Source organism: Xenopus laevis, chromosome 2L, assembly GCF_017654675.1.
Source record: "Xenopus laevis strain J_2021 chromosome 2L, Xenopus_laevis_v10.1, whole genome shotgun sequence".
NCBI classification, from domain to species: domain Eukaryota; kingdom Metazoa; phylum Chordata; class Amphibia; order Anura; family Pipidae; genus Xenopus; species Xenopus laevis.
This window is the reverse complement of record NC_054373.1, coordinates 164,655,637-164,682,269: the sequence shown is the minus strand read 5'-3', so window position 1 is coordinate 164,682,269 and position 26,633 is coordinate 164,655,637. Positions and strand designations below refer to the sequence as shown.

General features: G+C 36.9%; 1 protein-coding gene across 1 annotated transcript; it reads left to right on the top strand.

Moving 5' to 3' along the window:
- The first annotated feature begins 697 nt into the window (after window positions 1-697).
- On the top strand, window positions 698-26,633 carry pdx1.L (pancreatic and duodenal homeobox 1 L homeolog). Its single transcript, XM_018247708.2, has 2 exons — window positions 698-1,121; window positions 25,570-26,633. The coding sequence occupies exons 1-2, from the start codon at window positions 713-715 to the stop codon at window positions 25,974-25,976; spliced, it is 816 nt and encodes a 271-aa protein (XP_018103197.1). The 5' UTR covers window positions 698-712; the 3' UTR covers window positions 25,977-26,633.

The following is a 26,633-nucleotide window of genomic DNA, read 5'->3' as shown; positions in this document are numbered from 1 at the left end:
CCCTGTATTGATAGCAGTGGGATTCCTGCCAGTTATAACCAACAATAACCCAATTCACTGCCACTTGGTAAACAGCTCAAAGAAGGTCACTTGATGATTCTGCCAGAAACTGCAGAACAGGTGGTTCTATTCCCAAGACAAGGGAGCAGGGGCATACCTCGACATCCCCAGCTCACCGAACAAAGGATATTTCTTGGACCCCGCCAATTCTGTACACGCATACCCACATACAGGTATCATTCTTGTTACCAGATACCATTAAACTGCAAATCATAGTGGGTGCTGGGAATTGTAGTTAAACAACTTCTGAAGTTTCTCATTGTGAATGTCCCTTTTTTTTATTTAAATTGAATTCACCGGACAGACATATTTGATGAGAGCAGGAATTAATCCTAGCCAGGATACGTAAAACCTGTATAAGACCGCAGCTTTACAATCTGCGCTACTCATGGCTGAGGTCACGTATAACATGCTAAAAGTAGGGAAAATGGTCACCATGAATAGGGAAGGAGCTCTCCTTATCTACTAGTGCTAACCCCTCCCAACAGGTGTCCACTGCCAAGTCACATGTGCAAGGAATGGACCAATCTGGCTGCAGAAGGAAGGCAAGGGACCATTCCCTGCAGGTAAAGCTTACCTGTCACCTAACACAGCAGACTGGAAAGAGAAGTGCAGAGTGATCACCTTATGGTTCCCTCAGCTGCTTATCACCATGAACACCGATGACCAATATTATCCCCAAGCTCCAATTTACAAGGAGCCTTGTGCGTTCCAGAGGAACCAGGGACAGGACTATAACCCAAGCCCCCCAGCATGCCTTTACATGGGGAGGCAGCAGCAAGCAGCCTACAACAACCCCTTGGTAGCTCTGGACCCAGGCAGTCCTCCAGACATCTCGCCGTTTGAAGTGCCCCCCATATCTGAGGAGTCCATTCTTCCTCACCTTCATCACCATCACCACCATCACCACCACCATCACCCAGGGATCCCTCATCCGCAACAGCAAATGCCATTCCCAGAAGACACTGAATCCGGAAACTTAGAGGAAAGGAACAGAACCCTTCTACCTTTCCCATGGATGAAATCCACCAAATCCCACGCCTGGAAAGGACAGTGGACAGGTGAGCAACAGATATTCCTCCTATATATATATTTGACCCTATTTGCATGCAATTTAAATCATTATCAGCCAACAATATGCTCCAGCAGAGTTGAGCAGCAGTTATTATGTTTGGGAACCATGTTTGTGTCTGAGGGCCACCTTGTGAGTGGGATACCTTAGAGGTAGTTACACTTTAACCCCCACTTGTAGATAGGACTTGCCTTAGGGAGAAACCTGAAGTCATGGAACGGGAATAGTGCAGTTGTGGAGTGGGAAACCAAGGCTGGGGTTAGAGGCAAAGCCCTCGTGCATTAATACACTTCTACTGCATAGTCCATGCCTGGAACTCCAGCCGGAAACAGACAGCATAATGCAGACATTGTCTAGCAGTGATTGGCAGATTTGGGGAAAAAGCCCTCTATCAGCTCAGAATAGCTCAGTTACGAGAACAATATTTCTGTATCTCCTTGCACAATGTTATCACGGGGCCCATTATGCACTATTTTGTCACACCTGCAAAGCAAATATTTTATTAATAGCTTTGTGCAAATAGGCTGTTGGAAAATGTATATTCTAGCAATATTCAGGGCAGATATTCTCTGCCCTCTAACCTTGCCCAGACGACGTCAGATACCCGCCAGGAAGTTGCTTTATCGCCAAAAGTGATTGACACGAGAGCCTGAGCCTGTCTGGGAACGGCACAATTATTCACTGTATTTTCCTTTCTATTGTCTCTAATACGTAAACCACAATTTCCATTTTACTGCAATATTTCCTCAGTGTAATTATTTCATTTTGGAGAAATTGGAATTCTAAACAACTTTGGTTTGTAAGTTATTTGCCAATAACATTGTTATTCAGAATCCTCTGGACCTGAGGTTTTCCGGATAAGGAGGTTTTCCGGATAAGGAGGCTTTCTGTAATTTGGATCTCTACTAAATAATCTTTTAAACCCAATAGGATTGTTTTGCCACCTATAAGAATTAATTATATCTTAGTTGGAATCAAGTACAATGTACTGTTTTATTATTACAGAGCGAAAGGAAATCATTTTTAAAAATAAGAATTATTTGCTTAAAATGGTGTCTATGGGAGATGGCCTTCCCATAATCCAGAGCTTTCTGAATAACAGGTTTCTGGATAACTGATCCTATACCTCTTATAATTGGTGTTATTTTGGATTGAAAAGTTGCTTTCATTATGCAAAAAAAATCTTTTCAGAAAGATCTTTTTTAATACTTTATAACATAATAAAATGATTAATGATACATAAGCACCATGAATAACCTCAAAAGCCATTGAGCAGTTCCATTACTATATAAAGATATACGGCTGCAGGTTAAGTGACTTATAATATCCTTATTATTACAAGACGGGACACATTATTATTATTTACACAAATATAAACAAAATTCAGGGAGTCGTGGACAAATAGGACATAAGGAAGCACCAATTATTATTGATGGCAGCAATGAGAATGGTATGAAAGGATATATTTTGCAGATTTATTCAAGGATTTTGTATAGTATTATACAGTTATGGGACCTATTATCCGGAATGCTTGGGACCTGGGGTATTTAAAAATGAATTACACACAATAGGATTGTTTTGACCTTAATTATTACGGATTTAATTATATTTTAATTCGTATTAAGTACAAGGTACTGTTTTAATATTACAGAGAAAAAGTACATTCTTTTTAAAAAATTTAGAATGATTTGATTAAAATGAGTACAGAAGACAGCCTTCCTGTAATTTCTGGATAATGGGTTTCCGGGTAACGTATCCCGTACCTGTAAATTTGTAAACGATTGCAAACGATGTTAGTTGGTAATGTAGGTAACTGTTAAAGTCATTTGTGTCCCGTGACTTGCTGAAAATAAAAAACAACCCTGTTGTAAAATATAAGGATATTAGAATTCACCTTGGCCTCCAGCCTCGTACCCATATGTCACTGAACGATTCGGTCACCTCTGATATCCCTATGTTTTATAAAAGATTGTGTAATCCTAATGTGAGTCCCATTATATCTATCCAATTGTCAGTTGTCCAGCTGTTGTTAAACTACAACTCTCAGTATTCCACTATAGATTATTCCTATTCTGGTTAAATAAATATCTCAGCGTTAAATGAGAGCCACAGTAATAATATAGAAGCAATAATAGTTCTACCGCTCTTGATGGCAATAATAACAACAATAGGGACCTACGCTATTTCATTACAATGAATAATAAAAGTCGTAACGTTATTAACAAAACCACAATACTGGTACAGGTAATGGGATCTGCTTTCTGGAAACTTGTTACCAGAAAGCAACAGTAATTCCACTTTCCATAGGGTTTAATCTAATAAATTCTTCATTTTTAATGGTCACCCTGCAATTAATTATAATATCCTATTTAATGGCTAACCTTAGGGCATACTGGAACCCCAAAGTCATAAGCATTCCAGGTAACAGATCTGGTACCTGTACTAATAATAGGTAATGATAATAAAGAGGATTTCCAAAAAAATTTTAAATGGCTATAGGATAAATATTTTAAAGAATGTCATAACAACCAATAATGTTCATTTATTTATTGCATGGGTTTAGGGGGAGCCCTTCATATCCAACACCCCCAGAAACATTCTGAATTATCCATGTTTTAGAAAATGTTTGTAGAATAAAATGACCTTAAAAGCTGATTTCACTTGTGTCTTTAAGTAGAAAATGTCTGCAAATTCTGCCTAATTCTTATCTGTGTTCAGAGCAGTAACTTGGATTTCTCCTTGGATCACCGTTCACCCTTTAATTCAATGTATTGATACATTGCTCCATGCAGTTATTTGAATGCAATCAATATATTACAGGCCGACAATTGATTCTATGTAGGATGTAGCCTTTTCTAGTTGCTGCTATTCTCATATCCGAGAGAATAAAAACACATGAAGGAATAGTACATGGAGCACTAACAGCAGGCGCATTAAGAATGTCTCAGAGAAGTTGCGGCAGCCATACTGTTCCTTTTGTCATGGTTACATTTAAAAAGCAAAAAGTAATTTATCCTCACTTCCAGGTGATACAGGGCTTTCCTGCAGTAGTAATGGCCAGACTGAGACCCCTTAACTCTTGTCCTATTACAACTCCCAGCATTCTTGTAACACAGGCTGCCTGGGAATCATAGGATTTGTAGTTCAGCAGCTGAAGGGCTGAACTGCCGACAACATATAACATTACTTGGCCAACAAGCAGTTTAATGCACACGTTCACTTGCTTAAACTGCAGACATGGACTAGATAAGCATAATCCTAGAACTAAGGATGGCCAAATAGTAAGACAACAGATGGTAGTAGGCTGCAACTCCCAGCATCCTCTTTCAGGGGATGCTTTTTGTCATCGTTTAGAAAGAGCTGTAGAGCCAGATAGGCTGGAAATCCCTGGCCCATGGCATTTTGTTAAGTGCATTTGTATAGCAGCTAATAACTAGCAACAAGTAGCTACACAACTCGCTGGATTATCAGTGTGATCCTCATTGAATTCAGTAGGAGGCTGGGGACGGCTGTTGTGTTTCTACACTGTATATATATATATATATATATATATATATATATATATATATATATATATATATATATATATATATCATGTACAAAGAGGGGTGGCCATGCTGTATCACTAAGGCAAGAGCCCTTGAGCCAGTCCTGGTCCAAAACCACTATTACCAGTAATTGCAACTGAAGGAGTCATGTGGTATTCAAATTCATGTCCTGTAAGCTTGGACTCTGATTTGAGGAAGAGCTGCTCTTAATCCCTTTGGCTTCTACCTCTGAGCTGGACAAGCAAATAGATTTTCCACGTTCTCAAAAATCCACTCACTTCTACCATCTTGAGCAATTGTTCAATTGCACTAAACAGGGGAAAGGGGATTGTTTATTGAGCATGGTACGGGTATGGGACCTGTTATCCAGAATGCTCTAGACCTGTGGCTTTCCAGATACCTTAAGTCTACTAAAATATCATTTAAACGTTCATTAAACCCAATAGGATTGTTTTGCCTTCAGTAAGGATTAATTATTTCATAGTTGGGATCAAGTACAAGCTACTGTTTTATTATAACAGAGAAAAAGGAAATCGTTTTTAAAAATTTTGATTATTTGAAGTCTATGGGCCTTTTTATAATTCAGATCTTTCTGGATAACGGGTGTCCGGATAACAGATTCCATGTCTGTATTTCATAATAAATGAATGTAATCACGTTTAGTAAGAAATACAATATAATGACATTATACCCACCATGACAATGTTAAACATTTTTCAATGCAATAACTGTATCCTGGTACAAGATGCGTTATATTCTCCACATTCAAAAAAAAATGAAGCAAAGGAAGGTCACAAAATGATTTTTTACTCTGCAGAAGCTCCATCCAGTTTGGGCAATCAAAATCGAAAGCTGCGAGAAATTGTTAAATTTAGATTTTAAATTGTTATTATTCCCTGTATTTTTTGAGGGCCAACAAGGCACCAAAACAATTCTGCAATTCTTGCTGTGTCTTCCCCAGAACCTGATATGCTGGGGTAGACTTTGATCTAGAATGTTCAGGGATGAAGCCCCAAAAACAAGGCAATTTGACCAAAAAAATTTATATGCCTGGTATATTGAGGGTTTTTCTGATAATGCAAAAATACAGCATCTCAGACCTGACGAGGTTGTATATAAGTCAAAGGGAGAGGTTCCTATTGTATTTGGAAGTTTCTGTGGTCTGAACTGGAATAAGTCCGAAAATCCGACTATTTCAGGCCTTTCGGAGAAAAATCTGAAAATCTCTGACTTTTCGGGAAAAAGTCAGAAAAATATCGATTTTTTCATGTTTTTCCCCGATCCGATAAAATCATGATTTTTTAATAATAAATAAGGTCCAATTGTGGATTCTAGTTTGGCTGGACTTTTTTCATTAAAATAGCCAAATAAATTCAGACTTTGATAAATACAGCCCTTAATATTTAAATGATTTTTTTAGTAGACTTGGGGGGTTATTTACTAAACTCAGAATGCAAATATCACGAAAAATTCGTGATTTTTTTTAAAATAAAATCTGACTTTTAAAAAATCCCAATTTATTAAACCCAGTGGATGGAAAAATCTGAATCTGAAAATCCAGCATCTCAGACTTGACGAGGATGCATATAAGTCAATGGGAGAAGTCCCAATGATTTTTTGATGTGCGCTGGGTTTCGTGCAATACCTCAACGTTTTCGGAGTTTTCTGGCAAAAAGCATAAGAAATCTGAGTTTTCGGGCGAAAAAAACCCCATGGAAATAGTTTGAAAAATCTGAAAAAACGTGAAAATCTGATTGAAAATATAATAATAAATAAGCTTAAAAACCCGAGCAGATTTAAATGGAGTTTGTATCAGAAAATATTGAGATAAATTCGGACTTTTATAAATAACCCCCTTTAAGGTACGGAGATCCAAATTACAGAAAGATCTGGAAAACCCCACGTCCCGAGTATTCTAGATAACACGTCCCATACCTGTATATGGTATTATATTGGCAGATATTATTTAAAGGAATTTTAAGGTGGAAGCTGGTCCATCATCTTTGATTTAAACCGTTCATAGAAAGTTGTTTTTAAAGGCATGTTTGTGGTTTGTTTGGCTGCATTGCATTTAAATAATCATATGGGGTTTTTTTTCATTAATATATTGAATCGCTACCACAGTCTGTTTTAGAAGGGGATGAACAGATTGGAAGAAGAATCACTTTATGCAAGATTATTCTAGGACTGCAAGCTCTTTGTCCCAGGAATATTTTTTTAGACCTTCCTTCTCCCCTGCATGCAGTCAGTATTCATTGCTGATATGTTTATAATATAATTCTATTCACACACAACTATTCTGCATACAGTACATATATAAATGTAGGAGAACTGATAAATAAATATACGGGCTTCTAGTATTATATCATAGAAGCATGAGTGAAATTTTTTTTTTACCTTCCTAAACGAGAATAATTAGGTTAAGTAGTCCGTTTGCTAAAGTTTTAAAAAAAACGTCTATAACAATTGCAACAATATTAATGCCGCTCGCATGTTTACTAACGTGCCATGAGACAAATTTGTCTTGCGGTTTTTTGGATTACAGATCTTTTCCATAATTTGGATCTTCATACCTTAAGTCTACTAGAAAATCATGTAAACATTAAATAAACCCAATAGGCTGGATAAGGATAATTATATTTTAGTTTGTTTTATTATTACAGAGAAAAGGGAAATTATTTTTAAAAATTTGGATTATTTTGATAAAATGGAATATATGAGAGATTGCCTTTCTGTAATTCAGAGCTTTCTGGATAATGGGTTTCCGGATAATGGAACCTATACCTGTATTATTAAATATACTTATTGCCAATTAAGTAATACCAGGCATCTCAAGAATAAATTATTTCCACATATTAATTATTTTTAATGAATTAACTAAGAATTCATTTTTAAGTACTGGTATGGGGCCTGTTATCCAGAATACTTAGGACCTGGGGTTTTCTGTATAATGCATCTTTGTGTAATTTGGATCTGCATACCGTAAGTCTACTAGAAAATCATGTAAACATTAAATAAACCCAATAGGCTGGTTTTGCCTCCAGTAAGGATTAATTATATCTTAGTCGGGATTAAGTCCAAGATACTGTTTTTTTAATTATAGTATTTATTATCAATTCATGAATGTACAGGTATGGGACCTTTTATCCAGAATGTTTGGGACATGGAGTTTTTTGGATTACATATCTTTTCCGTAATTTGGATCTTCATACCTTAAGTCTACTAGAAAATCATATAAACATTAAATAAACCCAATAAATCAGCTGGATAAGCATAATTATATTATAGTTTGTTTTATTATTACAGAGAAAAAGGAAATTATTTTTTAAAATGTTGATTATTTTGCTAAAATGGGAGACGGCCTTTCTGTAATTCAGAGCTTTCTGGATAATGGGTTTCCTGATAACGGATCCTATACCTGTATTATTAAATATACTTATTGCCAATTAAGTAATATCAAGAATCTCAAGAATAAATTATTTTCACATATTAATTATTCTTAATGAATTAACGAAGAATTCATTTATAAGTACAGAATACTTAGGATCTGGGGTTTTCTGGATAACAGATCTTTCTGTAATTTGGATCTTCATACCGTAAGTCTACTAGAAAATCATTTAAACATTAAATAAAACCAAATAAGCTGCTTTTGCTTCCAATAAGGATTAATTAAATCTTAGTTGGGATCAAGTCCAAGCTACTGTTTTTTTTATCACAGAAAAAAAGTAAATAATTTTAAAAAATTTGGATTATATGAATAAAATGGAGTCTATCTAATTCTGAGCTTTCTGGATAACAAGTTTCCGGATAACAGATCCCATACCTGTATCATTCTTCCTCGGTTACCACTCTTTTACTAACAATTTCTGTCTTTGCTTCGCATAACTCCACCCTCGGGGTGGCAATAAAAATTGGCGACAATTCTGGCAATAATCAATAGTAAACTTTACGAGACAACTTACGTAGCATGAATGCAATAATAGGCATTACTATATATGTGCTCGCACTTTAGTAAACCTGCTCTTGCGTTTTTCCTGGCGCAGGCATTATCGCTGTTTATCGCACCTTAGTAAACGGACGTCTTGGGCTTGGGAACTTTTAGGCTTGTCTGTTTACCTAACTTGACTGTTTACCCAACGAAATACTTATTGCTGGATAATAGCCATGCTAATATTTTCCTTCTGCTCAGGCCTTATACTAGATATCAGAAAAAAATGTATGTTGTTAGGCATAAATGTATATCACAAAGACGTATTTATCTAACAACATGATAATAAATTACCACAATGTTATTTCTGACTTATAAATAATGGCAAGGGCAACGAAATACTGGAAAGACTGAGGCTTTGGTGAAACTCTTAAGCTCCCCATAGACGCGCCGATTCTTCTTGCCGAACGACCGATTTTAGGGAAGCCCGACCAATCCTTCGAAATTATCATGCGGTTAGTGGTATTCGAACGATCGTACATCTTGCGATTTTTCGGCCAACATCTGTCGGGAAATTAATCGGCCAGGTCAAAAAATCTTTGTCAGTCCCAGTGTAATCTATCTATGTTTGCAGAGCCAAGCAGGCAGCTCCCCTTTGTTTTCCTGGCAAATTGGTCTTTTTAGTTGATGGTAAATTTCTTTCCGAGAAGATCGTGGTCTCACGATGAGGATCTGATCTTTTAAAAATCTCAACATCTATGGCCAGCTTTAGCCTTTAGTACAAATTGCTCTTAAGGGTCAGGCCACACTGGGCCTATTGGGGAGATTTGGTTGCCTGGAGACTAATCGCCTCGTTTTTGCGGCGACCAATCTCCCCAAACGCCTTCCCTCCTGCGCCAGCTAAAATGAAAAAGTCTCCCAAAGTTGCCTCGGGCGACTTCAGAAAGCGAATCACCGTGTGTGATTAGCGATGGCGTTTTTTTTTGGCGCAGAGTGAGGGAAGGCTTTTGGGGAGATTGGTCGCCGCAAAAATGAGGCGATTAGTTGCCAGGCGACCAAATCTCCCTAAAACGCCCATTGTGGCCTGACCCTAATGGTTTCTGAACCTCTAATCTCAGTACAGGTATGGGACCTGTTATCCACAATGCTTGGTACTTGGGGTTTCCCGATAATGGATGTTTCCAAAATTTGGATCTTAAGTCTGCTAAAAATCACTTAAATGGGATTGTTTTGCCACCAATATCGATTCATGCAGCTTAGTTACAGTCAAGTACAAGCTACTGTTTTATTATTATAAACATAAATGAAATCATTTGATTTTATGCCTGTAGATCTGTTTAGTCTTTTTTCATCTGGGGTGTGAGCTCCACTTCTCTATACAGGAATGGCTGTTAACCACATGGCTATTAACCACATAAACAGACACTTCTGTGTCTGTTTATGTGGTTAATACTTTTTAAATGAGTTCTTTAGTGGGAAATAAGGAGTATTAAGATTAGTACATGATATTTTTGAGCTGCTGGGAGATTAAATAGCATTGAACACGGGACTGGAAATGTCAGTCCTGGCATAACCTGTGAGTGTCTATTTCAATTGAAGCACTATTTATATTTATTGAAAAACTTGAATCCAAATAAAAATGAGAAAAAAAAACTTGAATTCAATTATAATTGAGAAAAAAAACGTAAATACCGCAAACTGGCATTCTACTCGTCATTGTCAATGGGTCTACCAAGTCGAAGAGATTTATTATGCAAAGAGATTTATTATGCAAAAATCCAAATATGAAAATACTGTCGAATTCATGCAGAAGTCAGTGGTCCCTTTAACCATTTGAAGATGTTTTTTGCCTTCACAATTTGTAGGTGTTTTACGCTGGATTTTGCTCGGAAGCTTGTTAAATTCAAAGTATTTGAGGTTTTTTTAGCCTACATACTCAATAAATTCTGAGGTTTTTTTGAGCCTGCAAACTTGATAAATTCAAGGTATTTGAGTTTTTTCCCTGATTCATTCGAGTTTTTTTACATTCAGATTTTTTCATAAATAAGCAAACATTGGAGTTTGTATAAATTCTGAGTTTATTCTAGGTAAAAAAAACCTCACAAACAAATAACCCCCTTAAAGTCAAAAAGGTTGAAAAACTTGAACTCATACCCTCCCTCCTACCCCCCCTTCTATATTTCTTTTTCCTTTCTATACTGTACTCTTTCTATTTTGTAATTCTTTTTGTGTAATGTTCAAAATTTTGAAACTCAATAAAAAGAAAAAAAAAAAAAGGTTGAAAAACTTAAACTGAAAAAATTGCTTACATTTTTCCCAGGACAACTACCATTGACATTTACATGAACTCACCAGCTTTCAGATGCCAAATTTACACATTCAATGTTTTTGTACTTAATAAATCTCTAAAATTAAAATTTTGCAAACCTGAATTCGAATTCATGAGCTTTAGCACAAATACACTGGAATTGTGGTATTAATTAGAATTTGAACATTGATAAATCAGCCCCAGGTGAAATTCACCTACAGCATACTATTAATAAAATGAGCAGGGACCTGCAGTACTACTGATACCATTGAAAATACAATACTTCTCTTACAACTATTATAATTTTATATTTAATAACATGACAACAAATACAGATTTTGTTTTGTTCAAAGTTAACCCCCCCCCAAATGGATTTATGCCATATTGTACAATTAGGGGCAGATTTATCAAGGGTCGAAGTGAATTCGAGGGAATTTTCGAAGTAAAAAAATCCGAAATTCGAAGTAATTTTTTGGATACTTTGACCATCGAATGGAATACTATGGGGCACATTTACAAAGCTCGAGTGAAGGATTCGAATTAAAAAAACTTCGAATTTCGAAGTGTTTTTTTGGCTACTTCGACCATCGAATGGGCTACTTCGACCTTCGACTACGACTATCGAAGGATTCGAAGTAAAAATCGTTCGACTATTCGACCATTCGATAATCGAAGTACTGTCTCTTTAAGAAAAACTTCGACCCCCTAGTTCGGCAGCTAAAAGCTACCGAACTCAATGTTAGCCTATGGGGAAGGTCCCCATAGGCTTGCCTGCGTTTTTTTGATCGAAGGATATTCCTTCGATCGTTGGATTAAAATCCTTTGAATCGTTTGATTCGAAGGATTTAATCGTTCGATCGAACGAATAATCCTTCGAACGTTCGATCGCAGGATTTGCGCTAAATCGTTCGACTTCGATATTCGAAGTCGAACGATTTTAGTTCCTGGTCGAATATCGAGGGTTAATTAACCCTCGATACTCGACCCTTAGTAAATCTGCCCCTATGACTTCGAATTTACTTCAATTCGAAGTAAAAATCGTTCGATAATCAAAGTATTGTCTCTTTAAAAAAAACTTTGACTTCAATACTTCGCCAAATTAAACCTGCTGAAGTGCTATGTTAGCCTATGGGGACCTTCTAGAGCAGTTTTCTAATTCTTTAGAGGTCGAAGGAAAATCCTTAGATCGATCGCTGAAATCGTTCGATTTGAATGATTTAATCGTACGATCAAACAATTTTCGTTTGATTGTTCGATTGCCAAATTCGGTAAAAAATCCTTCAACTTCGATATTTGATGGTCGAATTTCAAAGTATTTTTTACTTCGAAATTCGACCCTTGATAAATCTGCCCCTAAATGTCAGACTGAAGATGAACAAACAGTAACCAGTGACTTAAGGCCCAGGCTCAAATATACACAGTCCTGTGAGTACAGGTGGATACATTAAAGGGCAGATTTATCAAGGGTCGAATTTTGAATAAAAAAAACTTCAAAATTCAGATTAAAAAAGACCAACTGAAATTTGTTATGAATAGGCCGTTTTTGTTTGAAATCGAAACAAACTTGATCGAATTCGATTCTAAGTTTTTTTTAAAAAAAACCTTTGATTTTTCAAAGTCAACCAATTCACTCCATATAGGTTCTAGGAGGTCCCCCATAGGCTAAAACAGCAATTCGGCAGGTTTTAGATGGCGAATGGTAGAAGTCAAATTTTTGAAGAAACATTACATTATAAATTTCAATATTCAAATTTTCAAATTCGAATTGAATTTGGACTATTCCCTAGTCAATGTACACCAAGGGGGTTATTTACTAAACTCTAAATGCAAAAATCTCGTAATTTTTTTAATTAAAATCTGACATAAAAAATCACAAATTTTTCAGAATTTATTAATCCCAGAGGATGGAAAATCCGGCATCTCAGACCTGCCGAGGTTGCATATAAATCAAAGGGGGAAGTCCCAATGATTTTTTGATGTGCGCTGGGTTTCAGGCAATACCCCGAAGTTTTCAGAGTTTTCAGATGAAAATTACGAAAAAAACGTGAAAATCAGATTAAAAAGTTTGAAAAATTCGTGAAAATCTGATTTTTTTCCCGCAAAGCAAATTTTCGGGAAATTGTAATAATAAATAAGTGTAAAAAACCTGAGCAGATTTGAACGGAGTTTGTAGCAGAAAATATTGAGATAAATTCGGACTTTGATAATTATAATTTTCACTTCGCCCCTTGATAAATCTGCCCCTAAATCCAGATTTATGATGCAGAATTACTTTAATACCGAATTCATCCTGAATAACCTGCTGTTTGAGGGAGAAACATGCAGAAGAGCAAAAGTGAATATGAGGGATATTGGAATGGGATAATGAATAAGGAAAGCTTGCTAGTGGTGGGGGAATAATTATTATTTTGTAGCATTAATGATCACACATTCCATGTCACTTACACCCTAATGAAAACACTAAAAAAAGGACAGATCATTTTGCTGATTATGTTAAATAATAACAGTAAATGGACTCTTAGGCTAAGGCCACACTAGGCGATAGCGCCGCGATTTGACTCGCGGCGACTTTTCGCGGCGACTTTTAAGCCGCAATCGCTGGGGAAACTTTTGCGCTGGCGTCTATGGGGAATCGCGTAAAATCGCCAGCGTAAAAACACACGCGGCGATCTTTTTTCTATTGTCGCTCGAAATCGCCTAGCGAGTCAAATCGCGGCGCTATCGCCTAGTGTGGCCTTAGCCTAAGGGGCAGATTCACTAAGGGTCGAATTTCGAAGTAAAAAATACTTCGAAATTCGACCCTCGAATTGAAATCCTTCGACTTCGAATATCGAAGTCGAAGGATTTAGTGCTAAACGTTCGTTCGATCGATCGAAGGATTTTTCGTTCGATCGAACGATTAAATCCTTCGAATCGAACGATTCGAAGGATTTTAATCCAACGATCGAAGGAAAATCCTTCGATCAAAAAAAGTTTAGCAAGCCTATGGGGACCTTCCCCATAGGCTAACATTGACTTCGGTAGGTTTTATCTGCCGAACTAGGGGGTCGAAGTTTTTTTTAAAGGGAAAGTACTTCGACTATCGAATGGTCGAATAGTCGAACGATTTTTCGTTCGAAACGTTCGAATCGAAGTTGAAGGTCGTAGTCGAAGGTCGAAGTAGCCCATTCGATGGTCGAAGTACCCAAAAAATACTTCGAAATTCGAAGTATTTTTCATTCGAATCCTTCACTCGAGCTTAGTGAATCGGCCCCTTAAACAGCTCTTAACCTACTTATAATCAAACAGAAACACTATGCAAGGTATTTGCTTTCTAAATCCAAGTTTATACAATGCAATGTATTAGGTGTATAGAAACAGCCTCCTGGTGTAAGACTTATGTAATCCATATCACTGCCATAGATATAGGCCAATAGAACATGCCTAATTCTTAAATACTTTCAGCTTCTCTACAAACCGAATGCCTCCATCTAAGGGCAGGAGCACACGGGCAGATTCGGGGAGATTTAGTCGCCTGGCGACTAATCACCTCTTCTGCGCGGCGACAGACTTCCCGAACTGACTTCCCCCTGCCTTCCACCTGCTATAATGAGATAACGCCAGCGCAATGGCGGCGCTTCAATTTCCTGAAGTCGCCCGAAGTTGCCTCACAAGGAAACTTCGCGACTTCGGTAATCGAAGCGCCGCGAGTGCATTGCTGCAGGCGATTTTTCATTTAACAGGGGGAAGGCAGTTCGGGGAGATTGTCGCCACAAAGAAGAGGCGATAAGTCGCCAGACGACTAAATCTCCCTGAATCTGCTCGTATGCCTCTGCCCTAAACCTCTATCGCTATCTGGAGCAGTTTTTCCCATATAAACAATAGTTCCAGCCAATGTTGCTTTAATAGGCAAAGGGAATACAGGTATGGGATCCGTTATCTGGAAACCCGTTATCCTGAAAGCTCCAAATTACTGAAAGGCCATCTCCCATAGACTCCATATTATTCAAATAATCCAAATTTTTAAAAATGATTTCCTTTTTCTCTGTAATAATAAAACAGTACCTGTTACTTGATCTAAACTAAGATATAATTAATCCTTATTGGAGACAAAACAATCCTATTTGGTTTATTTCATGTTCAAATGATTTTTCAGTAGACTTAAGGTATGAAGATCCAAATAACTGAAAGATCCCTTATCCAGAAAACCCCAGGTCCCAAGCATTTTGGATAACTGGTCCTATACCTGTACAAAATTCTGTTGCTTTATAACTATTTCAGTTCCCACATTAATTTTTACCAGTTACTAAATATGTGATGTCAAATTAAATAAATAATAATGGGAAAATGCCGAAGATAAAAATCAGCTGATAAAACAAATGACCTGCTAAGCCTATAAAACTGTATTTTTCCTTTTTTCTTAAATTTTGTGAATATAATTATGAATATTTAATTAAATAAATAATGTACTCATTTTAAAAACACTTTTAAAAACATCACATTTAGTAAGAAAATGTTGTACATCATTTTTGATACTCTTTTTGCAGGATTGTTGTTGTAATTTCAAATATGGAATGATTATAATTCTGCTTTGCTTTAAATTGTACACTTCTTGACATGTATTGTGGGATTCTTTTAAATATCCATATATTTGTGGACAATTGTCTAAATTCATAACTAATTATTTATATTTTAAACACAGTTTCTAGTACAAAAAAAGTTTCTAGCAATAATACATTTCACAATTTTTTTTAATGAAAAGTCGCCTGCGCTAAAGCACACGCGATGATGCGTTTTCCATAGTCGCCCGAAGTTGCCTCACGAGGCAACTTCGGGCGACTATGGAAACGCTTCAAATTCAATTCAAAGTAAAATAGTTAGAATATTTCACCATTCGATAACCGAAGTACTGTCTCTTTAAAAAAACTTTGACTTCAATATACGGTTTTTGAAGTCGAAGTAAAATAGTACGATTGTACGATAAAATCATTCGATTCGAAGGATTTAATCGTTCGATCGATGGATTTTACTTTGACCGCAGAATACCCAAATTCGATGAAAAAAGTTGGAATTCGATATTCGAATTCAAAGTATTTCAATTTGATGGTCGAATTTCGAAGTATTTGTTACTTTGAAATTCGACCCTTGATAGATCTGCCCCTAAGTATTTATTTCCCAATTCATTAAAACATTTAAGATTTTCAGATGCATAAAAAATAGAAGGATCATTGTGATTTTCTTCTTTGCGTGCAAATTTTCTTCTGTGAAAATACACAGCCACGAATATTCTGAAATAATCTGTTGTTCGAAGGCAATTGAGAGAAATAATCGGTGCCGATATTCCCCCCCCCCGTGATATCGAAAATTGGTAAATCAAATCAAATTAAATATATGAGTTAACATTTGTGGATAATTAAAGATTGAAAATTATTTTTTATGGTCTAATCCTGGGTGTTTTAGTATTAGTTCATTTCTAGACATTTCTGAGAAAACAGAAATGCGGGCACTGAAATGAAAGACAAGTTACTTTTGTTTTTTTTGGATTGAAGTAGAACAAAATACTGTTCACATTTTTACCCAAATATGAAATTAAAACACTCAGGGGCAGATTTATCAAGGGTGGAATTTTGAAGTTAAAAATACTTCGAAATTTGACCATCGAATTAAAATACTTTGAATTCGAATATCGAATTAGAACTTTTTTTCATCGAATTTGGCTATTCTGCGGTCGAAGTAAAATCTAACGATCGAACGATTAAATCGTTAGAATCAAACGATTCAAAGGATTTTAGCGATCGATCGAAGGTTTTTACTTCGACTTCAAAAAGATTAGAAAACTGCTCAAGAAGGTCCCCATAGGCTAACATAGCACTTCAGCAGGTTTAATTTGGCGAAGTATTGAAATCTACGTTTTTTTAAAGAGACAGTTCTTCGATTATCGAATGGTCGAATATTCAAACAATTTTACTTCGAATTGATTTCGAAGTCGTAGTATCCTATTCGATGGTCAAAGTATCCAAAAAATTACTTAGAATTTAGAATTTTTTTACTTCGAAAATTCCCTCGAATTCACTTCGACCCATGATAAATCTGCCCCTGAATGTATTATTTACCAACAATAGTTTAACAAGTGGTGGCCTATTTATCAACAGTCTCATTTTCGTGGTTTTTGAAACCATGACTAAACTCACAAACTTTTAGGGGGGTATTTACTAAAATTAAAATGTATCCAATTTTTTTATTAAAACAAAGACAACCAAACTCCCTTCCACAAATTGAACTAAAAAAATCAGTGAGAAAAAAATTTGGTGAGGGAAAAGTCTCGTCAAAATCGTGCCACAATTCAAATCATACAAATTTTCCGAATTTGATGGCCGAATTGTGCAATTTTTTCCGAGTTGTCGCATTGCGTATTGCAAATATTTTTTCCGTTACCGACTTTTATTACATTCCCCCAATAGGGTCTTGTTATGCTGAAAAATACAATCCTTGGCATTCGATGTGATCTCTCGTATATAGGTGATACCAGAGTGAGACTTGATTATAAATACACAATAGTCACATTCATGCACATGGTAATCATTAATGGCAAACACACTCTCAATAGTGTGGGGGAAATTGTGACTGTGTCTCCTTTTTTTGGAGTTCTAAATGCATTTTTACAGCTGCTCTTGCCTATCAATTACAAATGTATAAATAACGTTACCTTGCAATTATCAAAATTTACAGATTTTTGAAAATATGAGACATTTGGGGCAGTTTAGGACTGTACCAATGTAACGGGGAAGCAGCACTTTCTCCTACTGGTTTTCTTATATCCTGGCACATTGAAGATTCACAGAGAATATTTCAATACTATCTTCATTCATTCATGTCTTAGAAACCCTCTCATCTAAAAAATTTTATTGTCTTTCTTTTAACCTGGAGGAACGTGTATTGTCATGACTTTCAAGCCTACTGGCTAGTGATTTTAGACAATGCATTGAAGTCAATGGGTGTCAAAATAATTTTTATAAGCGCGACTCTTTCATCCAAATGCATTAAAATTTTTCAAAATGGCAAAAAATTTGCAAAACACATTGAAGTCAATGGGCGTCAAAATTATTTTGACACGCGTCAATTTTGACATGAATTTTTATATGTGCAACTCTTTCAGCCAGATGCATTAAAGTCAATGGGTGTCTGAAAAATTTTGACGCTTCAGGAAAAATTAGCGAAATGGCAAAAATTTTCGCAAAATGCATTGAAGTCAATGGGTGTCAAAATTATTTTGACACGCGTCAATTTTTGTCAATTTCTGGTGCGCCAATTTTATGCACGCGTCAATTTTATGCACGCAACAATTTTAATGCGGCCAAATTGTTTTTTGTCATGGCGGATTTTTCTGCGCGAATCCATGCCTGGAAAATGTATTCGCCCATCACTACTACTGACATGAATGAATGCCGAGCTAGGTATGGCCTCGCTCCCACAAATAAAATCTGTGCTATGAAAGTATCATATTTCTATCTAAAGTTTTAAGTGGTTTTTAAATGTAAATGGAAGATATAAAGAAGATGGAAAAAAATTGTTATAGAGTTATTATATGTTCTTGGGTTTCACATTGAGGTCAGTTTAAAGTTACATCCTGATATATCATCCCAACATCTCTATGTCAGAGGGTGAAATCCAGTGTGATATATATATATATATATATATATATATATATATATATATATATATATATATATATATATATATATATATATATATATATATATATATATATATATATATATATATATATAAGGTTCATATGGTTCCCTGGGAAGTACTGAAGACACATTTGCCCTCTATACACTGCCAGAGGGTAAACATGTCTTTAGTGGTTCGCCACATCAGAGCAAAAAATGCCTGTTGATCCTCGTGAGGCAACTTCGGGCGACTTTGGAGAACGAAGCGCCACGTGTGCTTTAGCACAGGCGACTTTTCATTATAGTGAATGGGAAAACACGCAAAGGCAGTTCGGGAAGATTGTCGCCCAGAAGAAGAGGCAATTAGTCACCAGGTGAAAAAAATCTCCCCTAATCTCCTCGTGTGGACTAACCCTTACAGACATTTGCTCATGGTGGAGACAACTTGGAACCAAAAGCATTGATTTTCAAAAGTACGAAGTTCTGTTCTACGTATAAAAATAGCTGTTAAATGAACTATACTTATGTAGCTCTGTCATAAATCTTATCTCATCCTCAGTATACAAACAACTCTTTCTAATCATCTTTGTTGCTAAATGTATTCTTTAGCCATGGGGAATCCCTTGTGTAGAGATTAACAACATCATAGCTGGAAAGAATTAACTGACAGTCGTCAGACATAACCTTAGAAAACTTTAGGAGGAAACTGGAACAAACTCATAGAAACATTTTGGTTTCATGTATAAGAGGCTTAAGAAAGTTAACCATTGTACTAATGACGTGATTCCCAATCAGTGGCTTGTATGCAACGTATTGCTCACCAGCCTCTTGGATGTTGCTCACAATGGCGTCAATGCAGATGCTTATTTTTGAATTCTCGTTTGGAGGCAAGTTTTGGCTGCATTAAAACGAGATGTACTGCAAAACAGAGCCTCCTGTAGGCTGCTAGTCCATATAGTGGCCACCAAATGACCCATCACAGCCTTTATTTTGCACCACCCAGGAATATTTTTCATGCTTGCGTTGTCATGCCCTAACTCTTGCCCATGGGGAAAGAATTATACAAACAGTGTTCCAACATTATGAATCCACCATACCCCCCTCCATTTCAGCTCTAGTTCCTCCTGCATTTTCAGGTGGGGATGACTGTACAGTGTAGCTGTTGAGTCATCTTTGCAAAATTGCTAATAGCTTTGTAAAAAAAAAGTTCTTGGGAAGTGCTGATGGTTACTTATTGTCAAATCATGCCATATATTTTTTGTTTGGTTCAGAATTGGAATATGACTTATGGCAGACAAAGGAATTTACATTCTTGTATCTTTGACCAACTGTGTACAATTTGCTCATGTTCAAAGATAAGCTTCCAACCCATCATAAGTTTCCTTGCACAGAGCAACTGGTCTTCTCCAGGAATTAATCTGGTCACATGTTTTCTTGTGATCTGTGCTTAAAATGTTTTGGACTTTTTAAACAGTGTAGACAATAAAAACTGATTCTTCTTGCCTTCGTGTTTGGTGAGGGAGTTCAGTGATGATATACGTCTTCCAAACATGATTATATAATGTGACCTGCTTCCCTGATCTGCGCCTTTAAACGGCATGTCCTAGAGTCTTTCTCCTGTCTGTTGCCCTGAATCCGTCCCTGGACAGAAGGAGAATATAGGATTGCTGAATCATAAGTATTTCAAAAAGGCCTATGCAAGACCTCTTCACTGAGGTTTATACAACCTGATCTTATCTTAAGTCTTCCCAGTTGTTATTTTCAGAGGCCCTGATCTGCTATAAGTTGGGAATTGAGGAGACCAGTGAGTTTGGACAATACCCATTTATTGCCATCTTAACTTATGGTGGAACCAATTTTAAATAATCACAAGATCAACTGAATGATAGAACAATGACGTTACCCAGATATGCTAGAATATTTTCATATGTATTGTAAACAGTGGCAGAACTACTGGGGGAGCAGGGGGTGCAATTGGGCCAGGGCCCGCACCCCCTCAGGGCCCCCCGGCAGCTCGCACGCCACTCTCTTCTAAGGGAAATGCGGCCGTAAATGCGGCTGTTTCCGGCCGTACGGAGGGGGGCGGGGCCCGGCTGCACATCCCGCGCCAGGGCCCGCCCCCCTCTAGTTACCTCTCTGATTGTAAAGAAGGGTAATATATCCTTTTAAAGGAATTGTTCAGTGTAAAAATAAAAACTGGGTAAATAGATAGGCTGTGCAAAATAAAAATGTTTCTAATATAGTTAGTTAGCCAAAAATGTAATGTATAAAGGCTGGAGTGATTTGATGTATAACAGGTCAGTCAGGACACTACTTCCTGCTTTTCAGCTCTCTTGGTTTACACTGACTGGTTACCCTGGTTACCAGGCAGTAACCAATCAGAGACTTGAGGGGGGCCACATGGGTCATTTCTGTTGCTTTTGAATCTGAGCTGAATGCTGAGGATCAATTACAAACTCGCTGAACAGAAATGTACCATGTGGCCCCCCTTCAAGTCGCTGACTAACCAGAGTTATAGAACTGAAAAGCAGGAAGTTGGATTCTGGCTGTTTTATTAGACATCTGTTCACTCCAGCCTTTATACATTACATTTTTGGCTAACTAACTATATTAGAAACATTTTTTATTTTGCACAGCCTATCTATTTACACAGTTTTTATTTTCACACTGAACTATTCCTTTAAGCGTCAGTAGTATTGACAGAAAGAGGTCTGCACTTGGTGCCATTTTCTCTTTGAATCTACTGTTCTTCCACTGAGCTCTATGAAACCTATTATCAATTGTGACAGCTTTTGTTTATCTAATTATATCTAATTATGCCCCTGGGCTGCCAAGCCAGACCCTTGTAAAAGGATTTTAACACAGCAGGAGAGTAATGGGACCTGATACTGAGACAATAACTGCTTAGTCAAGATTAAAACTGCAGGTTCATGCAAGCTAGGAGACACAAACCAATAACTCATAGGGCAGAGACATACGTGGAGATTCAGGAGAATTAGTCGCCCAGGGACAAATCGGCTCTTCTTCGGGCGACTAATCTCTCCGCAATGCCTTCCCGATGGCTAGAATCTAAATCGCCGGTGGGAATGCTTTGTTTGCCTCACGAGGAAATTTCTGGTGACTTCGGAACCCGAAACGCTCCGAGTGCTATCCCGCTGGCAATTTAGAATCTAGTCGGCGGGAAGGCATTGCGGGGAGATTAGTCGCCCGAAGAAGAGGCGATTTGTCGCCAGGCAACTAATCTCAACGAATCTCCACGTGTGTCTCTGCCTTTAACATTTCCTTGAAACACAAATAGTAAATGAGCCCTGTGTTTTTTAATCAAACAAGGAATGAAATGTCCTGCAAGTCACAACCATTAATCCAGCAAACCTTTCACAGATTTATCAGTGTAATTATATTTTTATCATGTCTTGTAGTTATCAGATACAAAGTATTACATGTAGAACTCATTGATCCATCCTCATAAATAGACGCCATCAGTCTTTGGGACTAATAATGAACCAAGCGACAAAAAAAAAAAGGACTGAAGTTCAAGTAAACAAAGTTTTCTAGAAAAACCAATGTGAATTTGTTCTGCCTTGTTATACATTACACAACAATAGCCTGAGACAACCAAACTGTACAGCATATAGCCCAGAATTCAAACCCCCTAAATTACCGATATTGTATTTTTAGATTATAAAGCAGAGATTTTTGCCAAATTCATGGTACTCTTTCTCACAATTTTAAAAATAGGCAACAACTGCTTAGAACAAAAAAGAAACTTGCCACTGCAGATTACCTAACATGGGTTTGAACACTCAAGAGCTCAAGAAATGATTAGTGTATATTCTCTTTAGCTGTAATTTTTTTGTAGCATTTTGCACAAAATTATATTATACTAGTTGTTTGAATCCCAATAATGAATCTAGTATAGGTAAATCTAAAAACAACTGGACTTGCTGAGTAATCAATGAAGACGTTTCACTACTCATCCGAGCAGCTTCTTCAGTTCAACTGACTGGTGTGGGAAGTTCTCGGCATATAAACTCTTCCACTAATCCAATCACAATGGCCCATTGTAACTCTTCAAAGAGGTGACATCTGAAGAAATTCACAGAGGTGTAGATTCTGTGAAGTTACTGTGATAGGAATATCCAAACGTCTTCATTGATTACTCAGCAAGTCCAGTTGTTTTTAGATTTACCTATACTAGATATACCATGACCTGGATGAATGAAAATCTTCATAGTCATAATCCCAATAATGGTGTGGCCTTTCCAAATGATAATTTCAGTGTGCCAATTTGGACTAAGTCTAGAAAGTTCCACCACTATTGTCAACACAACCATGCTTCAGCTGATGAAAGGAATACATGAATAGTTGTGACCAACTATGATTTGTTTTTCTTATAATCTAGCCGCATAACAAATGCTTTGACAGAAACTAAAAAGCTTTTATTTAACTGCATATTATGCAGAAAGCACATTTGAAGGGATGACTTCTACGGTCACTGTAACTGAGCCTGTGTTTTCAGAAAGAGCCAGGAATTCACAATGGAACTGCTTTCAGATAAACTATTGTTTCTCCTGCTCAGTGTAACTGGAGGAGTCGTGGTGTGACTTGAGTGTTGTACAATTGAGTGCTATTCTTGTATCTACCACTAGGGGTCATTCTGTTACCTGCTCATTGTTATAACACTGCAATTTGCAGTGCAGCAGTAAAGAGTGACTGAAGTTTATCATAGCATAAGTGACATTACTGAGGGCACCTGGAAACTAACAGGTTGGGAGGGTGGTGATGGCTCCTTACTTTAAGATCCAATCAGGTTGAATACTGATACTGTATTGTATATTATATATATATCAATAAATGGATAAAGTTAAAGTCCAGCACATGATTTAATGAATATTGTACTCTCTCATGTATTTTATAAGCCTATAACAAGTCACTGAGAATATGATACAGAATTCAGGTGATTGCTAATTTCCTAATACATTTTAATATGTTGAACATTGTGTTTATAATACAAGAACTATTATTCCACAATTTAAGCATTTTAGTATTTTTCTTACACTGCTCTCATGAGCTGCTGTCATTGCATTATGTAACTGGTATGTGTTATATATCCCATAAAGCTCTGCAAGGGCTTTGCTCAAATGAGGGCAGTAAGGGTAGCTAGCGTGTGTATTATAATAAAATGTAAAGAAAATGGACCCCTTAGATATTAGGGTATTAGAAGTGACTTTTAAAATCCATTTATTACATGTATTGTAATTATTATATATATATTTTGCATATTAATATTGTAATATTCTCAGAATAGACTTTGATTTGATACATATAATTTTAGGTTACTAAGAGTCACACTAAGCACATTTTTAACCAGCGTTGCAATGGGGGTGGGGGGGTTGGGCCCACTGGGACTACCACATCAGGGGCTGTAACCCATCCTGGGCCCCAACCATAGCCCCCCTTTGCTCCTCTACCAGCGTAAACCTTCTTATCTCTTTATGTGGCCACGATAGGGGCAGGGGGGTCAGGGAGTAGCACACAGTCTTAGGTGGCCATCGAGCCAGTCTCAGCTATCGGGCCACACTGGGTTTTTTCCCGGTGTCACAGTTTTTAACCAATGACATCACATTTTACCATATTCATGGCTCTATGTATTGAAAGGCTATAGATGGCATGAAGTTGTAGTACTATAAATGGCTTTTGTATACAATATTGCAATAATTTTACAATACGGATATCACAAATGTACTGTTATGAAAACATTACTTAGTTATGACGTCACTCATGTCCTATGTATGAACATAGTTTAATGAATAATAATTGTATAATATGAATAATATTATAAATAATAATTGTATTATATTAATAATAATTGTATATATTATGTATATTGAATAATAATTGTATATAAATAACATCCAGAATGCTCTGGACCTGAGGTTTTCCGGAGAAGGAGTCTTTCCATAATTTGGATCTCCATACCTTCCTTCTACTAAAAAATCTTTTAAACATTAATACACCCAATAGGCTGGTTTTGCCTCCAATAAGGATTAATTATATGTCAGTTGGGATCAAGTACAAGCTACTGTTTTATTATTATAAGGGAAAAAGGGAATTATAAGAGAAAAAGGGAATTATTTTTAAAATATGTTTCCCTGTGGTATGGGATAACGGGCTTCCGGATGACAGATCCCATACCTGTACTACATTTTTGTCCGACCCGCACTTCACTAGTTCTTTGTGGCTCATCCTTTTAAAGATGAACAGTCAGTATCTATTGGTTTAACAATATTACTAAACCTCCAGCATTCAATGTATTATTGCTTCTTGATTTTTGGAGGTGACAAACAAAGCACAACTTCCAAGCAGATAAAACAAGCTCTATGCACAATGTTAATTAAGTTTTATAATGTACAGTATGGGGACCAGTGGGTTTCAGTTTCCTTATTACTCTAATACACAGGTCCCCAACCTTTTTTACCAGTGAGCCACATTCAAATGTAAAAGGAGTTGGGGAGCAACACAAGCATAAAAAAAAGGTCCTGGGGATGCCAAATGAGCTGAGCTGTGATTTTCTATTTAATAGCCCTTATGTGGACTGGCAGCCTACATTGAGGCTCTGTTTTGTGCAACTAAAACTTGCCTCCAGGCCCGGAATTCAAAAATAAGCAGCTGCTTTGAGGCCACTGAGAGCAACATCCAATGATTTTTGAGCAACATGTTGCTCGCGAGCCACTGGTTGGGGATCACTGCTCTAATGGGTCAGTGATCAGGGGGTCCTTGGATTATTCTGCACAGAGGACCTATGCTGTCCTTGGGTGAGCTTTGGCCTGTAGGGTGTCCCATGAAAGTAGAACGTTTTGGAGCAGAACTTGACTTCTTCCCAGGATTCCTGCTGTTTTTGTGTGTACAGGACTCATGTTCATGTGATAATATACACATATACAATGTATACATGAGCACGTGCAACCAATGCTAAATTGCTAAATATTCTCTCATTACAGGTGGATCATACATAATGGAACAAGAGGAGAACAAAAGAACAAGGACAGCCTACACAAGAGCCCAACTGTTGGAGCTAGAGAAGGAATTCCTCTTCAACAAATACATCTCCAGACCAAGGAGAGTAGAGCTGGCAGTCATGCTGAACCTGACAGAGAGACACATAAAAATCTGGTTTCAGAATCGGAGAATGAAGTGGAAGAAGGAGGAAGATAAAAAGAGAGGGAGAGGCAGTGACCCAGAACAAGACTCTGTTGTGTCCTCTGCTGATGTGGTTAAAGATGAGCCTCAATGTCTTGGAAACTCCCAAAATACAGGGGACTTGGTCCTTTCTTCTCCTCTGTCAATTTCATCCCAGTCCAATCCCATTCCAACTACTGGATCACTAAGGCAAGCAGAAAAACGATAGAGATAGCTAAGAAAATGCTGGCCCACTTTATATTGTCTCATAAGTATTATGGAGATCGACTTTTCATGGACAAATTAGACAACAAAGTGAAATACAACTGATTATAGAATGAGCCCTCTTCACCTGCCAATTAAACATCAGCAACAACAACAAAAAACTCTCTTTCATTGTACAATAGTAATTACCGTTATCTTGTTTTAGCCTCAAATATGCAGACTCCAATCTTAGAAAGTACTGAATGTTCTTTGTTATGACGTAGTACAGTTTGCTAGCATAGAAGCATTATTTTTATGAAATTGCACATTGTTTGTAAAATATTGTAGAGTTCTACCAACATGTGATGGGTTATTAGGGGTAGGGAAATCATATGATTGTTGGAAAAAAAGATTTGACGGCTCCATAATAATACGTTTTGAGATATACATGACAAAATGACTCTATAAATGTGTTAGGCCAGAATATATATATATATATATATACAGTACACATAGTACATATGTGTGCGAATGTTTGTGTGTGTACAGAAGCCATGTGACTGAGGAGGTTAAAAATATTGTATGTTATTTCTGTCTCTTTGAATTGGGACATTTTTGCATTTCCTCATTTTCCAGTATTGACTTAAGTATATTTTGTATTTCACTCTCCATTTTTATTTAA

Excerpts from the sequence above, each read along its gene's own strand:
- pdx1.L (XM_018247708.2), top strand. The coding sequence starts at position 713 with ATGAACACCGATGACCAATATTATCCCCAAGCTCCAATTTACAAGGAG. Across the intron at positions 1,122-25,569 it reads CTGGAAAGGACAGTGGACAG|GTGGATCATACATAATGGAA; the intron begins GTGAGCAACAGA and ends CTCTCATTACAG.